Genomic DNA, 17,702 nt, shown 5'->3' on the forward strand with positions numbered 1-17,702 from the left:
CATTCCACCGAAAATGGATCTACAAATTATGGAAAAGCTTCAGAATAATGCGCAACAAAAAAAAGTGGCGAGTTTGAACATCTCATCATCTATACGACATATCATCCAAAGATTCAGAGAATCTGGGGAAATCTCTGTGAGCAAGGAGATGCAAAATGGATCTTTGGGCCCTCGAGCCCCAGTACATAAAAACAAGCATGAGTGTGTCATGGAAATCGGTGCGTTTCAGGAAATCCTCCAGAAACTATGAGGGAAGTGGGAGGACAGGGGTAAAGACAGTTCATTGTGCCACCAAAAAAGAAGTTTCGAGCTTTACCGTGAAGAAAAAGAAGCCATATGTGAATATGATCCCACCGCTATCTTCCGTGGACTGTTCCTCATTTGAAATGGATGTGTGACAAAGTAGAAAACTGTTCTGTGGTCAGAAAAACAAAACAAAACCCCCAAACAAGCCAAAATGTCAAATTCTTACAATTCATGGATGCTGCACCTTCTTGAGTGAAGATGAGGGACGAGGGTTCTCAGCTCTTGGTCCAAGAGAGGATGGGGTGCATATATTAGTGTCTATGGAATTGGCAGCTTACACATCTTGCGAGACACAAACACTGCTGTACATTTTACAGAAACATATGCTCTCATCTAGGTGTCTTTTTCAGGGAGAGGCTTTTATACTTCATGAAGTTAATGATAAACCACATACTGCACCTTTATTACAACAGCATGACTTCACATAGAGGAGTCTGGGTATCTGCAGTCCAGACCTTTCATCAGCTGAACAAAATCTGAAACCATCATGAAACCAAATATTTGACGCAGCGACCGAGGACTGTCAGACAAGAATAGGACACCATTCCTCTCCCAAAGGTCAGCTGGTCTCCAGTTCCCAGATGTTTGCCGATCACTAAAAGAAGCTAGGATGCTACACAGTTATAAACATGTGACCTGTTGTTATTCCCATTTTAAAGAGCATTCCAGCCTTTCTGGATCGGGGTTGTAATCGACAGGTAGATGATTATGAGCATGCACCGTTTTCAGTTTCTCACTCACAGATCCAAACAGCAAAATAGCAATACTGAAAATCCTCAGCTAGAGTATTTAATAACCAGCTGATGATGTCACAATTGCCATGTCCATCTGCTGCTGAGTTTTAAAAAAATGGTCCTACCCAGCCCTCTGTGTTGTGATGCGGTGACTAAAATGCATGAACAAGTGCAAAATCAACAAAGAACGAAGATTTAGAGTATCTCTTATTTGAGGTCTTTAATTCAGTTAGACGCCAACAGTACTGACTCAAAGGTAAACCTCCACATCCCAGTTCATAATTTTATTTCTCAGGTCTGTTGGTTACACAATGATCACACAATAGTGATTTCTCCCTTGCATCATATATATTTTTAATACTCCAGGCGTACTTATATTTACTATTTTTACAATATATTGCTATTTAATTCATTCATTCATGAATCCATCCACCCTCCCCATTCACATGCACACGCACAAACACTGTACAATATCGTTAATTTGTTTTGTCCCCCCCAAGATGATGTTCTGCCCACTGTTAGATGATTTATTCTAAAAACTAAGCGGGTGGCGTGCAGATGCAATACCGGAGGCGATAACCTTTATGTGTTCAGAGGACCTTGGTCCTGTTTCTCAGCAAGAAAATACAGAGAAGCAGATTCAAAGAGAGGGGGAATGATCCACTTAAACTAAATGTAAAAAAAGAAAAACTAAACAAACAAAATAAAAAAACAACAACAAAAAATATTCTTCCCTCCTCTTCTTGTTACAGCGTCAGCATGTTTCACCTTTTCTGTCCGAGGGTAAAGAGTCCACAGTTTGGTTTCCTTCTGTTGGTTCCTCAGTGTGGTTCATACAGGAGTGACTATACAAGTAATGAGATTTACAGTACAGTACATACAAGCTGCATCCAGCATCATAAACCCCCAATACTGCTGCCTCATCTGTAAATACAGCCTACTGGACCTGCTGCTGCTGCTTTGGCCTCAGTCAGTCTGTGCAGTAGTTCAGGCTTGCTTGGCCTAGTAAGTAATAATAGTTTTAGGAATCCAGTGATAGGACAGAAGGACGCCACCTTTGCAGTAAAGTGGCACAAATACAGCTGCGGGAGAAAACGAGACTGAAAAGTGCAAAGAGTCCAAACTTTTTGGTCGATAGTTATGGATGTTTTCATTGTATATTTTCGGTTGGCTTTGTTGGTCTAAGATTTTGAAGATCGGAGAAGTCAGCAACCAGAGAAGCCAGGTTGGTAAGAGTTCAGGATAAGCTGGCCCAGACCGGGGCAGGGCGAGGCTGGGCCGGGTTGACCCGAGGCCTGCCACACTAGGTTAGGAAGAGCTCTGCACTGGGAGAGGAAAAGAAGAAAAAAAAAAGAGAGAGAAGCTCATCCTGTGGCATCTACCTTCCAAAAATGCTCTCATACTCTAGCAGTATAAGCTCTACAATCTGGTTCTGATACACCATGTGGACCGCCATGTTCAGCGTCTCCGTTTCAGGCCGCAGCAGCGTGGGGCCGAATACGATGGCGACGCTCTGGGTCGTCATACGGTTCTCCTCGCCGTAGTCAATCACTCTGGAAAAAATAGATAAACCCATTGTCAGTTATTTACCGTGCAAGGTAATATGGAAGCCAAAGAGTGCTCAGTACTCATTTGTTAATTAACTGAGCAGTCATCAAGTAGATCAATCTTTTTTATTTTCTTCCATTATTTAACACCTTTGAGTTTGCTCATGTTGAGAATGAAGCCCTCTTATGATTGAATATGATTTTTTTTAATATTTAACTTTTGTTTTCCTAGGAGGGGAAAAATCAATCAGGGAAAAATCAATAACATGGTGTGCTGCTCTTACTTCCTGAGGTGTTTGAAGAGAGCCTGCATGGTGTCGTGGTTGGGTTTGGGCAGCTGTCTGACCAGCTCTTTGATCGACTGAACTCGATGCTTGTGGTCAGATATTTCTGCAGAACAAAAGACAAAATCCATCAAAGTCTGGATCCATCACAAAGTTACACCAGCTCACCAGTACAAAATCCAACATATCTTTACTTTCAGTGAGACAATGATGAGAAAAAGTGCACTTCGGTTCACTGACACTCATTTTTAAAGCGTTTTCAGAGAGAGGTTTGGTGACTGCAGCTGACTGACCCTGCCTGTCTTTACAGACCCTTACAGTAAATACAGATGAGTCCCTGGATAAAAACCCAGGAGCTGTAGTCCTTGACTGAGTTTGGGTCTTTGCTGTTTGGGTGCTGTGAACCAGCTGTTTAAAAAGTTAACAGGATTCCACTTAAGGGATACTACAGTGACACTGCATTTATTTACAGATACAGAGACACATACTGATGGCGCTGACAAAGTCGTGGAAGAGACTGTAGGTGAAGAGGGGCTCCGGCAGCTCTCTGAAGAACATCTTCAGGGCTCCTGTGGTCACGTGGATGTCCTCCCACTTCCCGTCTGACAGATTCACCTTCTCATCTGGTGACAAACACATGTGAACACCACTTAAGTATCTTATTGAGAATAAAAGAAAGGAATTCAAGTCAAAATATCTTGTATAACACTGTATGTAAAATATTATGCTCATCTATGACCTGAATGAAGCAGTTTTAGCTTTCTCTTCCTTTCTGTTTAGCTTTTGTCTGGTTGGTTTGAGCAAAAGGTCAATGGAGCTTCTAGAGAGCTGTGTGCTTAGAACATCAACACCATAAAAATCATAGGGTTGAAAAAAAAAAGTGAAAATGAGCTCCGTTTGGCTCATAGGGATTACCAGATTACCTGTACTCCTAATGTAGAACTTTGACAATATTTAACATGACTTTAAAGAAATATTTACATTAAAAAGTGAGAATATTTAATGCTTTGTAAAGTGTTGTGCCATAAATAGGTGATGTATCACACATCAAATTGTGTTTTTAAAATCGTGTTAAAAGCTCTTTAACTGATTATTATTACAAAAAAGTACGTTTTGAATATTTTTCGTCTTTACTTTTCATTTTTACTCCATTATTCACTTCAGTGGTATCTCTGCAATTAAAGGCAGAGGCAGTTTCAAAGGGCACTTACCGTGATTGACAGCAAAGCGGAGTTTCTGTATGACTGCCAGGTTCCCGCTAACTCTGTACAGCCCGTCTACCGACAGACCTGCAGGGATCAACACCAGGTTATCAGTATCTGTAAATTAACCTTAAAGTCTGAGTAGCAGAAAAGCACAATCAGCTAAAAGGAGACCACAGTCGCACCTTATTTCAGTAGGCAGTAAACCTCACCTTTCTTTTATGACAGGGAAGAAAACAGAGAGTAGAATGATTTTCTCTTAACAGCAAAGTTACTCACCGTTATTCTCCACATTGTCAATGCACATTTTGACAAAGTTCGGCACCGTGGTGTTCTCCCTTTGACACAAACTGGAAAGAGCACAGCCAAACACCTGATCTGGAGACAGAAAATAAAGAACGGTCATAAAACAGACCAAACACACTAGTTTGCTTTCAGATCTCAACATTAGACCTCTGGTACTTCAGTGCTTTTAGTTTTTATTAGAGTTTAAGGTACAGAAGGCGAAAACGAATCATAAATTCCTGATTTATGTGTGAAAACTGGACTCTGATGTCTTAAGCCAAAAGTCTTAAAAGTAAAATAAATAACAAGAAACACACCAAAGCTCACGTGATGCATCCAAATGTACGGCTCTAACCTTAAACGGCAAGCGGTGGTTAAAAAAAAAGCACTGATGTGTGCTTCTTTACTGCTGTCATCACATTTCCAAACCTTTGCTGCTTGTAACATCTTTTCAACTTTCCACAGAAGAAATGAAACCGAAAACATTTCGAGTGTTGCTGTTGTTTCTTTGGCACCTTTAATGTATCCCTTGTCCTTGACGGTCTGAAGGGTGGGACGGCCGGTCAGGAGCTTCTTCAGCTTGTGCCTGGTCTTCTTGTGCTCGGCGGAGTCCATGCTGGTTGAGGGCTTCATGGCTGTGGAGGAGACACGAGACAGGACGGTGTTATCCACCATTCGTCTCAGCACGCTGATCGCCATGATGTTTTGGAGGAGTGAAACTGATAAGCTATTGTTTTATAGGGTAAGGAGGGCAGATGAGGTTGCTGAGGCCTTTGACCAAATAGGCTTGTTGTTGTACTTTGTGCTTTCACTCATGTATCCCTTCTGCTCTTTGTTAGAGGAGTCATGCACGTTAGTCATTTACTGCTACTGTAAATATTTGGCATGTGATGATTTGTGGCTACTTTCAGTCATTTTTAGTCACGTTTTATTTCTCGAATCACACCCTGAATGAATGAATCCCACCATTTAACAGCATGCACACCTTTGGCTTTCTTGGAGTCTCTGCGGTCTTTCTCTTTGTCATGTTTCTCCGCACCAGGCGACTCGGGCATGTCCGCCTCTATGGGGTCATCAGACTCACTGGCCTAATACACACAGAAAAAAAAATACACGCACAAGGAAATAAGATACAACCGCTTGTAAAAGTCTCAAAAGGTGCTCTTTGGCCTCTGGAAAGAAAACAATAAACTCTCTATCTTCTCGGTTTAATTTTCATGCTACTCTGCTTTTATGTAGCTTTGAAGTGTTTATTTCCCTTACAGTTGCTGGTTGTAGGTTTTCCATAAATGTGAAATTGCGTTTCATTCAGACCATAAAGCCTATTGTTGGTTAACGTTTTCCCTCAGTGGGTAAAAATGAGCAGCTGCTGTTTAGTTTGTGCTCAGAGCAAAAAGGTAACTGCGACACAGCAGTCCTCTTTGTTTCTCTTATCAGACACCCGCACAATGTCAAACCCGGACGTATTCCTTCATGCTGAACCACAAATCTTCTCACTGCAGATGATTTAAAATGGACTTTATTCTGTTTGAAACAGATGGAAACTATATTGACAGAGTGAAGGTGTTGCTGCTCACATGGTTGCTGATGGTGTCCTGCAGCGCCTTGAACCAATCGTTGACTACGCTGTCGTTTTCTGACTGGATCAGCAGGTCTGTTCCCTGACGAGTCTTCAGCTGCAGAGAGGCACAAATCGTTTTTCTCATAAACATTTTGAGTTTGTGAGTGCAGCACTGACTACTGATTAAAATCACAAAACATCCGAATCCACCAGAGCGATAGTTTATTCTCTAAACATTTTACAATAACTGCTGGATGTCCTGCATATAAGAAATTGTGAGACCCACCAGAGAAGCTTAAACCAGGAAAAACCTGTTATACTTCATAACTGAGAAATATTAACATCACTCAATGCTTTCTCCACCTGAATATGAAACATTTACTTCAATCAAGCAAGCCGTCATAATCTGCAGTAACATACATGTTACTGTTTCAGTAACTGGCTGTGTTTGTTTTGTCATTTATGTATTTAGATGCTTTAGCAACTCACTGGGGACAGCAGAGGAAAATCATAAAACAAATTATAGCCAAATCTTGCACATTTACATGGCACACCCAAGCACTAATGTTAAACAACATGCACAATCGCTTTTTGATACAATAAACAGAAATAAAAGCTCAGGAGTAAGTGCTGGATTTTTTTGTTTGTGATGGCTTTTTGTTCCTTTCTCATGTTTTCAACGTTTGTTCATAAAGTAAAAAATGTATTTATTTCATCTGTAAATAACGCTACTAACTTTCTCATGTTTAAAAGAAATTACAATTTCGATTTCAACGCTGTAGCTTTTTCAATAGTTGAAGTTCTTTAAAATGTTTGCACAGATGTATAATATGACAGAGGCGAACAAGAGATTTTGGTCTACAGTTAATAGATTTTATTTTGATTCTGAATAAAAAATGATATGTAAAAACAGTGACGCCTCATAAAAAGCGATAAAAGCAAAAGACTGGATGTTATTTAAGATCTCCCTCACCTCTATAACGTGCTTCTTGCTGGACTTGTCTTTGGAAGCCCAGTCCACTGAGCCGCCCTTCAGATCCACTGTGAACTCTGGTTTCGATTGACCGCCTCCAAACTGGACAGAGACAGAAAAACAATCATATTAACAAACAGAGGGCCTGCTTATATACAGGGGTCTCCTTTTTCTTTGATTGTTGAACCATGCAACAGCTCACATCAAAGAAAATAAAAAGTCAAATGATAACGGTGCGCACGTCAGTCAAGTTTCTGCCCAACTGTAAAATTTTCTTAGCTTTTAAAGTGTGAGGAAGAAAACAGAAGAATAGTTTCAGTCGAGGCCAAACACTTAATGGTGAATATGAATGGAGAGTTGTACTACTTGTATTTTCAGCTTTTTCCTTGCAAGTGTATTAGATGTGGTCGTCCTAGTTGCCTACTCAGTGCTCTGCTGCCTAATTTACTGCTGAAAACAAAGGCTTAAATATGCACTTCCCTTCAAAGGAAGACAAGAAATAACATTTAAAATGTCCAACTGCCTTTACGATAGAGTAAAGTGCCCATCACCACCTAAATCAGTACTAGGGACTCAATGTAATTGCACACACTTTGCTTCAGTATTTCCTTTTCTTGGCACACCAGGTGTCTTCACCCTTCAGCCAATTGGCTGACGAGACTGATGACTTTTTGATAGTAGAGTTTAAAAAAAAAAAAAAAAAAAAAAAAATCTAAACAATAAGAAAAACAAACAAACAAAAAAAACATGCATTTGATCCAAATTCACATGCATATAAAACGTAACTCCAGTGATTGATCTGTAGTCTTCCTGTGTGCTAAACAAAAACAAAAAAAATGACAAAATCCACCTGTAGCACTCGTTTCACATCAGGAGCTCATAAACCAAAGGCAGTCCAGAAAAGATTGGTTTGCACAAGTACATCTAAAACTCAAGGTAATCCTGCTTGTGTGAGAAATCAATAATTGTGATGCCCTGCAGATCTCCATCCCAGTTTTCCATTTCTAACCAAACAACTCTATGATTAAATTAAATCTACATCCTGTTTGTCAACCCAGAGATTAGCAAGTAATGACAGCAATATTGTCCCTTTTTTTGAGTCATGCCAGTGAATATTAGTCAGAGCATGACAGACAGCAGGAAGATGGCATGCAGAGAAGTAGGAAGAGTTGGAAGCACGCATAAGGAAGGAGGAAGAACATACAGAGGAGGCTCGGTTGAGCCTTGAGCAGCCAAAGGAGACATCAGGTTGTTTCTTAGCTGACGACCTCCAGTTACTCAACAGTGACAGGAGCAATTCAGGGAAGTAGCCGCTCTGATAGTATGGCTGAACAGAGGGATGGAGGGAGGAATGAAAGAAAAGGATGATGGGAGGATGAGGCCAAAGGTAAAGAGATGGAGGCATGGAAAGAAAAGGACACATACAGAAGAGAGAATATTCAACTCCCCCTCAGTGACCTAACAAACAGCCTGAAAAATGTTGTGCAAATTTTGAAGAGATGGGGTTTATATAATAACCCCAGATGCAGGGGAATAAGTACAGAATACAGAGGCATGCTTAATTAATTCAGAAGTTTAACCTGTCACCGAGTTTCTTAACCACCAGCTAACTATATCCAACAGGTAAAGGAACAGTTAGCAGCCAGGCTGCCCTTGAGACTGAGATAACAGAAACCAGATAGTCATCCAATTCAAAAGCTTAAATGCACACAGTGTTTCTTAACACTCCTACATCTGCCCTTCAGATCAAAGGAACTGACCTGCACTATAAATAAGCAGAACGACCTTTCCACTGAGACTGACCTTTTTCAGGCCTCACTGAGTTAGTGAGACTTCACCAAAAGGAGAGGTTACCTCCAAAATATTCCCTAATGTATGAAGTTATGGACTGTGTTAACAAAGCTGCAATCAAAATTGAACTGTACATAATGAAAAGGATACTGCTGGGCATACATCTAATCATGAAAGTCGGTGTTCGATACAGGCTGTGTCAGAAGCGTAAGAAAGTGAACTCAGATGAAAAAGTCCCTGAAGGAGGTCTTTCAATACAACAGAGCAGCAGAGCCACATTAGTAACTCTTTTCAATGGCCTTTAATGTTCACAAAACAGTGTGTGGCTCTGTTTTGATACGAAACGACAGCTTTTAATGGCAGCAAGTTTCTATCACTCACCCAGCTAGTTCCACCTCCCTGTCCTTTGGCAAACAGGAGCGTTGAACCTTGGAGGACGGTCCAGGAAGAAGTCCAGTTCTTCCTGTAATGGATGTAAATAATAATAATAGTAACAAAAAAAACATACTTCATGTACTTAAAACAAGTGCTGAGATTAGAGACAACTACATCATGTACATGCAAGACAGAAAAGAATTGGAGAAACATTCACGGGATCGTTTCTATTGTTAATTTACTGAGAGTACTTAACTGCCTCCTTTTTTGTTTTTCAATCTTTTTGTCCTCCACTCATCCGACAGGGTAAAAGACGGACATAGTCACTTTAACATCACCCACAAGTTTATGAAGTCTAGTTTTAAAGTCTTAAGATAAGCATCGTTGCCATCAGCATCGCCGTCTTGCTTTTGAAGCGAATGTGATGAACAAGGGGTGGGTCTAACTGTGAAGCTCTGGCCAGTGACTTGCCCATCAGAAACCAAATAGTATAACCTGGATACATCCTTTCTGACCCTTAGAATGACCAGCATGTACCAAACAGACTTCAGTATGACCTGAGAGGAGTGACTGAGGACATTAACTCATCTGGAAAATGTTTACTGAGGTGAAATGTATGAGCAGATTTCTCGTATACTTCGATAGGATCTTAAGTCTTTTTGCAGCCTTTTATTAGCTATCCTCCTTGTGGCTAATAAAAAGAATGCAAGTTCAGGTTCTTCTACATTTGCTTCACTTTTCATAGAAAGAAGCTACGTCCATTTAATTTATTTTTTTTCTAATGGCGTCTATAGCCTGTATTTCAACTGGTGTAACAAAATAATTTCCAAAATATTGGAAAAACAGTATCGTGTGTCATGCTGCATTGTTTGGAATTTATAAAGAAAAAAGTAATGACAGCATGCATCAATCTTTAAGTTTATCATTACAAAGAAACCCTAATGTGGTAAATAAAAGAAAAAAACAAAACATCTGCATGGGCTAAACACATTACATCAGCGTCGCATAGCAGGCTGTGATACTCATACTCATATGGGAAGAAGTTCAAAAAAGCTTCTAAGATAGACTACCATGCCCTGGATGACTCAGAACCTACACAGACAGGCTGTGAAATATTTGACAGTAAAGAGATGTCCTAGCAGCAGCATGGTGTCCAGAGACTACAGAACGTCAAACATTCAATAATGATGGGCAAAATACCTCTGCTGAGCAGGTAGGTCCTTTATTCAACTTCCTCTCACAAAAAGCGAGAGCAAAGGATACCGCTGACTGACATTACAGGGTTGGTAAATACTTTCAAGGGTTACCTAGGCAACTGGAGTCTGACCAACCATCAGCCACAAAGTACTACATAAGTTAATTGTTTCCAGTGTGGACCCTCTTTGAGAAAGCAATTAATTTGGACAAATTGTGGCCTATTTTTTAACAACACAATGATTCCTGGTGCAACTTACAGGGAAATGTGCAAAAAAGCTTTTATTATTATTTTTTAAATCATGAGGGGACTAGCCTAATAAGAGAGACCCTCTGCTGTGCTGATAATAATACTGAGAGAGTATTACTCACTGGGGTTGGATTTTCTCTATAGTTCGATTGTCCTATCATCCCCCTGCGGCACTGCTGCCATGGCGGCAGAGAAGGTTAACCTTCACCTAATAAGAGTAGTGATATCCAACCTCCATAATGCACAACGTGTAAGCGACAAACAGGAGCGCCGGGTGTTATGAAACATTTACACACTGACAATGTACAATGTTGACTGATTTGGCTGACCACGATTATTTGATGTAGTGGCAGAGATATCAGCTGAAGAGCTAAAATGGTGTTAAGTCACAACATTAGCTGATTCTGTAGTTTAGTTCTACTAAATAATTCAGTTTTTTTCACTGTGTAAAATATTTCACTTGTCTCTCCTACAGTCTTCATTGCACCATTATCACACACAGCAAAGTCGTTCACCAACAAAAATAAAGAAGACGAGTTAAACGAGTACCTCTGCAAATACATTGTCGCCTGAAGCTCCATTTAAAAAGCAAATAAATAAATCCAATAGTCATAAATAGGCATCGGCTTTTTCACACACACTAAAGGACTGAAAAGTCCAGGTACGAACCTGTAAGCCCACCTGAGCTACAGGGGTGGCTGTAGCTCAGGTGGGTCAGATCAGCCACTAACCAGAAGGTCGGTGGTTTGATCCCAGGCTGCTCCTTGCCTGCATGCTAAATATCCTTGGGCAAGATACTAACCCCATGTTGCAATCCATCGGAGTGTGAATGTGTATGAATGTTACTTAGAAAGCACCTAGAAAAATGTGCTGGTGTGAATGCACAAGTTGTGTAAAGCGCTTTGAGTAGAAAAGCACTATACAAGAACCATTTGTGTCACAAATGTTGGTTATATGTGGAGACATGACCTGAAACTATGGCGAGGCAGCTTCAGTTTATTTTTAATCTCATATATTGAAATTCTTTTATGGGTAATGGAGAAATTGACTGGCAAACTCATCAATCCCTTTAACCATAATATTAATCATCATGCTACTTACTACTACTTACCGCACTTTCTTGCCATTTTCAGTGATCTTTGTCACATTCAGAATTCCACATTTTTCAGATGGCTGCAGAGGGGGAAAAAAATTAATACACAGTTTTAACATTGATTAATTTTGATAATTCCCACAAAAAGAGACAGAGAGAGATGCTGTTTAATCTTGGTTGCTACTGCTGTATAAAAACACCACCGCCACCACCAAACATCCCACCACCAGAATAATAACAGCCTTTAGCTTGTAGGCAAAAAATCCAAAAATCTACTATACCACTTTTCTGAAAGGCAGAATTGAATGAATGAAAATGTATTAGAATAAACTAACGTTAAAACTACTTGTGCAACATTCAGACAAACACGGTGATTTTTGGTGAATTAACCAACTCAGGGAAACAATTTCTGACAATATAAAAACTTCTGTGTGCTTAACCAAGGCCAAGAAATGCTTTTATAATCCACAGTGCTGCTTATTAACAGGATTTCCTACACAGGTTTAAGGTATTTGTTCAATTGGACTTTAGTTTTCCTTCAGGATGTTGAGCTTCTTTTATTTAACTGGGACAAAGACCTGTGCAGGAAACCTGCCATACAACATGTGTCACCATCCAACAATCTGAGACCACGTTAAATCCCTGCAGGAGGTGAAGAAGGTGAGGTTAGTGGTGAGTACTAACAGAGGCGGGGGGCTTGGGAGACGAAGGGCAGGAGTCAGAGTCAGGAGAGGGGGGCTTGAGACCCAAAGGAGCGTCCTAGTCAGGAGACAGGGATGAAAAAAAGAAACAATGTCAAATGGGCTAACAAAAGAAGGTTAATGAGAATATGATGCAAGGTTAAGGAGACACGGACAACTGAAAGAGGGTGATGGTAATTAGCAGTGAGATTATAATGTGTGTCTAGTACCTGTGTGTTTTCCAGGAGACACAAAAGGATTATTAATTAAGATGTGGATGCAACTACAGTTTCTATGAGGTTTCATGCAGCTATAACTACTTCATGTTCAGGCTAATCAGTACATTTTAAAGACAATCATCCAACATTGCTGCAAAAGTCCAGTTTGTGATTAATGCAAATTATTTAAATTAAAAATAAAATCAACTGAGAGTTAGAAAGGAGGTTTAATAATCACTCCGGTTGTGCGATTACGGTCATGCAGGCTGAAGGAACAGACACTGACTTGGTGTTTGTATGGATGTGGGCGTGCAGAGCCTGTTCGGAAACGCCTGGTTTTTAACAGCCGCTGCAAAGCAATCAGTCTACAACTGAAAATCTTAACTCAACAAATATCTCGGTCTATTTTTAAATCCAGGTGCAGCAGGAAACCTTAAGGATAAGTAAGGTGCATGAGGCTAATAGTACAATTTGACAATTTGTTGTATAGGGGTGTCAGACCTTGTCAGCTGGGTCCTGGACGTGGGTGCTATGTCTCCACTTGGTCAGGACGATGGGCTCCACATTTCTTCTGTCTAGACTGCGGGTCTTTGGAGCATCCCCAGAGGGTTGGGGAGGGGAGTGGTTGTACTTCATTGAAGAAACAAAGAATTGCATGACTTCAGTATACCCATAAAACCATTTTTTCATTAACAAAAAAAAAAAAAGCCCTTGCAATAATATATTAAATTATTAGGTGCAGTAGAGATGTCGCAAGTATTCTCTAGTTATCGCTTGTCGCATTGAAGTATGAAGCTTTACCGCCCCATCACATGTGGTCTATCCTGTGCGGTTGTGCAGCACGTACACTGTGCTCACCTGTACGACAGGTCAGTACGCCATTAATTCTCATCGCTCGACTGTTTTAGCGTCTCACCTTCGGCAGCTCCCATTCTGACCTGGAGCCGTCTGCACTGTAGTAATAAGGTCTTCCCTGGTCATCAACGTGCTTTAACCACTGAGCAGACACACCGGAGAAAAATCATTCAGTGGTTTGAATCCTAAAAATGTATTTTATTTATATATTAATTTTCAGCCTTCTTTTATATTGTCTTGATTAAGATTTTATTAATTTATTTTCTGAGTAGATTTGACCTAATTGGGTTTCCTTTTAGTTACACATAAAAGCCATTAAAACAAATTATGACAATAAGAAAATAATAGGTAAAAGTGTGTATAGTTTGGTATCATCATAGTTTCCTTGTTAACAGGAAACATTTGTGCTGTGCCCCCCAAGCAGAACTTTCCAGCAAATCAAATCAAAACCTGCTCCCACGTGCAGTCCCAGAAACCCCCAGCAGTAAAGACAGATTGGAGCAGAGCAGCCGGTACCTTCTCGTTAGTATAGTCACTGACGTACAGCGTGTGACCGTACTCGTCCATCTCCTCCGACCAACCACGTGGCGGTGAGCCATATTGGCTGTCTGACTGGCTAGAGTAGGTAGAGTAGGTACTGAAGCAGGTGTCCTCCGATGACAGAGGCTGCAGTCGACCAATAGAAAGCGAGAGAAAGGGGAGGAAAGACGGCGAGAGCGAGAGAGGGGTGGTCTGCCATTTGTTTAAAAAGAGAAAGAGACAGGAGAGGGCAAATTTCACCACAGCGTTGGAGAGAAAAAAAGACAGTCATGCACCCAGAAACAATAAATCATCAGTAAAACACCCAACACCAGTTTGATTCAGTATAGAGACCCAGAAACGTCAACAGAGTGCTAAAAATGTTCTTGCTTGATTTTGGCCAGTGATGAAGGCAGCTCCCGCACTGTGGCACAGAACAGATGAGGGGACAGTGCCTGCTTTGGGCCTGTAGGTGGCAGTGTGGTGCAGTCATTTAATGAAACAGAGGCTGAGTCAGTATTAGAGATGACTCAGGGGTATGTGGTAAGTCACTAGCGCGTGTGTGTATGTGTGTGAGCTGATTATAAAAATAGTCATTCACTGTTGATCAGCTGTAGTCATCTCATTTGAACTGAAATACAGCATTGTGGACTTTTACTCATAGCTTTTCGAGGACAAATCATTCTGTTGTTGCGTCAGAAAGAAAACAAGAACTTTCATTATCTCCGAGATATATTCTGTCTGATAATCCAAATCTCCCAAAACAATCTGGCGGGGCTGAAAGAGCAATTCTGCAGTTGCCTCCGTCTGTCTACGCGTATAGCAATGTGAGTGAGAAGACAGCCACAATATGTGATGAAGTACTGCCACGGCATATTTGTTTTCAGTTTAATATTTGTCTCTGACTCATGCTTTGACGCTGGGTGAGTATATATGAACAACTTCTGTGTACAAGCGGGTTTATGTAACTGTGTGCTTGTGAGAACCAGTTTGACTTTGTCAACATTTTTGCAACATCAGGTGATTAATGGCTCACCTGTTCGAAGGTTTAACAGTAACATTTCCGAGTTCATGTTGTTATAAAAATTGATGCGATAACAATTGGGACTTAATTTAGATTAAAGGATTTAATAAAATATAAACTTTGTCAGAAGAGCTGTATAAAGGCTGGCTGCACCTGCTTTATTTTAATGCTTATTTAAAAGGGACAGTACATATTAATTATGCAGTGATTGATCAGAGGCTGACATGTATGGCAAAAAAAGGAAAAGGACCAGACCCTTTATGATCTCTACTTCTCAGATTCTTACAGCTGCATTTTTACCTGACTTGTAGACTGCTGTCTACTATGTTTCTGCTGATTTTCAAGATAAAAATACCTAAACTGAAAAAAGTATTTGATTTCTGTAATGTTTGTAACAGCTATCTAAAGCATTTTTACAGTACCAATGATGTGATGGGCAGTTTCACGTCACTTTATGTGCTCTTGCTGGGTGTTAAACAATTTGAACTTGCTCCAAACATTTTGATCATCTTACAGGCTTACTCATAGTCCAAGCAGCTGCTTATATTTCTATTTGTTACTGTTTACCAAAATATCTATGGTTACCAAAGTGTCATATATTGCATTTGCAAATCAGACTGGATTCAATGAAACTGCTGCACATTTCACAGCAACACAACTCATTATTAAAATGTATTGTTATCCATCATTTCACATATTAAGCATCTAAAATGATATATCAGTCTAATGTTATGTTTTCATATTTATTCACGAGGCTATGTCACTGCTTGTTAAAACTCAAAGTAATGCATCTTGATACTAGGGCACATGGCTCAGGAAAAGGCAACCCAAAAGTGTTGCCAATGCTCGCGATACTTCACTAACCTCCACTACGGTAAATTGCGTTTACCTCTGAGCTCTCTCCGGTGCTGTGGCTCTCTCCTTGCAAGTTTCTGGTGCTATTGTCCCTGGTTCGAGGTGGCTTCCAGGTCCTCTCCTGGGTGGCGCGATTGTAGTAGAAGTGCCTACCATTCTGGTCCTTATGGGTCTCCCAGTCTCCAACCACATGGAGCGGGGAGGCTGAGGGCAGAGGGGGCTGGGTAGACTGGGTGATCTTCAGTTCCTGGAGGTTGCTGTAGACGGGTGACTCGGGGCGGCCCTGGCCAGAAGACACAGTCTAAGGAAGGGAAAAAAGAAAGAGGGAACTGTGATTCATCTGTGACCGGATGTAAGTCTGTTACATAAAAGTTCCTGGACAGTAAGTGAAGGGGCATGATGTAAAATATTCACAGCTTTCAGGCTGTAAATCACCAGCTGCACGCACAAGCTGGTAGACATTTTCATTTGAAACATTTTAGAACGGCACATACATCAAACAGCTCACCCCCACACTCCATTCCTACAGAGTTTCAAATGAAGTCAATCATTTAATCTTCACAGTAGGTTTGAGGTTTACTCTACTCTCTCAGCTGCACTGGAGCATTGAGTAACTGACTAAAGTCAGAGAGAAATTACAAGCTCTACTTCAAGGCTTTGTGAGCCGTGGAGGAGCAGATCATTGAATGAACTTGGAGAAGGACAAGGGAAGGAAGTTGCTGCTGTTATACAACCGGGAGTGGCAATAACCCATGTCAGGTAGAAAAGAGGAAGTTAAACTAGCTCAAGATGCATCCTAAACACTGGGATGAGAGTTTGTCCAACCTCATCTGAACAACTCTGAACACAGAAAAGGACTGTTACTGGTTACTGGCAAACCCTAATGTGTTGATTGACATTTTTACTTAAAAACTAACAGGATAACTGCTAACGATAAGAATTCCTTTTTAACTTGCATTGTCCCCCCGTACACATCATTCAGAAGAAGAACTTTCTGCAGACAGTGAAAAATGATACTGGCTGGACTGAGCTATTCAAGTTCACAAGGAAAATATGAGTTACGTTTCAGATCCTGTTTTAATTTCAACATGCAGCAATCTGGTCTTGATACTTAAACACTTACAAAAATGTTCCTGTATAACAAGCTGGAAAACCTGACCAACCATGACTCAAATGTTTTTAAGTGTGAGTCTGTAACCGTCACTTTAACCAGTGGCAAACATGATTACAAGTCTAACCTCCTAAGAACGTAAAATATGGTGATATTCAAGTGCCATGTGAACAAGAGAGCTCCTGTTCAGTCAAAGAAGAACATTTCTATTGCTGTGTAGTACAGCTCTGCTCTAATGACAGAGCATCCTTTAAAACCCAGATGAACCAGTGATGCAGTCAATGGGCTTCTTGTCATGATTATTTCATGTTGGCATTACAAAGAAGGAGCGCGGCTGCAGAGCGACAGGGCAGAGAGAGGCATGAATAATGCCAGTGCCCTGAGGCCTCCCAACGTTGGCTCTGTGATGTTTTTATTGCATGGGAATCAATGGGGATGAAATATGCAGGAGCCAAGCAAACAGCTGGAGGTACCAAGGAGAACTTGATATTCCGTAGAAGTGCTAGCTGTTCAATACAGTATCACAGGACCACAATATACATACTGTATCTTATTATATAATTAAAACAGTTTCATCCCTCTATTTGTGAAAACATTTCACAGAAGTCCAAACTTTCTTTAAAAGTTTCTGACCACGCGGGTTATCAAGCAAAGCTCTAGATTTCAAAGTTACAGCCAGCATTCAGTAGAAAGCTTCTGCAATGCTGAGCAAATTTCCACCCATTAATTAAAATGCACGACAAATTACCTCCAGTGGTTGACAAATAGTAAATACGTCATCCTCTTCATGGACTGAAATGGCTCGCGAAAAACGTTTCATCAAACGGATCACTGCCATCGTCCCT

At 40.6% G+C, this 17,702-nt stretch overlaps 1 protein-coding gene across 6 annotated transcripts in view; it reads right to left on the bottom strand.

The window, feature by feature from the left end:
- Nucleotides 1-1,309: 1,309 nt before the first annotated feature.
- The window catches only part of LOC146687193 (rho GTPase-activating protein 12-like), a 62,937-nt gene continuing 46,544 nt past the window's right edge, over nucleotides 1,310-17,702 (bottom strand). For 2 of the 6 annotated variants that reach the window (XM_085437885.1, XM_085437884.1), the window contains exons 3-19: nucleotides 15,781-16,047; nucleotides 13,865-14,080; nucleotides 13,410-13,490; nucleotides 12,995-13,123; nucleotides 12,780-12,842; nucleotides 12,280-12,354; nucleotides 11,614-11,675; nucleotides 9,065-9,146; nucleotides 6,893-6,994; nucleotides 5,936-6,034; nucleotides 5,344-5,446; nucleotides 4,874-4,993; nucleotides 4,353-4,451; nucleotides 4,083-4,160; nucleotides 3,360-3,494; nucleotides 2,872-2,977; nucleotides 1,310-2,593 (exon numbers count right to left, since the gene is read on the bottom strand). In XM_085437885.1, coding sequence (XP_085294011.1) covers nucleotides 2,419-2,593; nucleotides 2,872-2,977; nucleotides 3,360-3,494; nucleotides 4,083-4,160; nucleotides 4,353-4,451; nucleotides 4,874-4,993; nucleotides 5,344-5,446; nucleotides 5,936-6,034; nucleotides 6,893-6,994; nucleotides 9,065-9,146; nucleotides 11,614-11,675; nucleotides 12,280-12,354; nucleotides 12,780-12,842; nucleotides 12,995-13,123; nucleotides 13,410-13,490; nucleotides 13,865-14,080; nucleotides 15,781-16,047 — 1,992 coding nt within the window. In that variant the 3' untranslated portion in view covers nucleotides 1,310-2,418. Of the gene's footprint in view, nucleotides 2,594-2,871; nucleotides 2,978-3,359; nucleotides 3,495-4,082; nucleotides 4,161-4,352; nucleotides 4,452-4,873; nucleotides 4,994-5,343; nucleotides 5,447-5,935; nucleotides 6,035-6,892; nucleotides 6,995-8,096; nucleotides 8,220-9,064; nucleotides 9,147-11,613; nucleotides 11,676-12,279; nucleotides 12,355-12,779; nucleotides 12,843-12,994; nucleotides 13,124-13,409; nucleotides 13,491-13,864; nucleotides 14,081-15,780; nucleotides 16,048-17,702 lie in introns of all 6 variants that reach the window. The other 4 variants (XM_085437889.1, XM_085437886.1, XM_085437887.1 and 1 more) reach the window with 4 other exon arrangements.

The sequence above is a fragment of the Copadichromis virginalis genome, linkage group LG18, assembly GCF_057382275.1.
Source record: "Copadichromis virginalis isolate Kocher_CV1m ecotype Utaka linkage group LG18, C_Virginalis_male_GT1.1, whole genome shotgun sequence".
NCBI classification, from domain to species: domain Eukaryota; kingdom Metazoa; phylum Chordata; class Actinopteri; order Cichliformes; family Cichlidae; genus Copadichromis; species Copadichromis virginalis.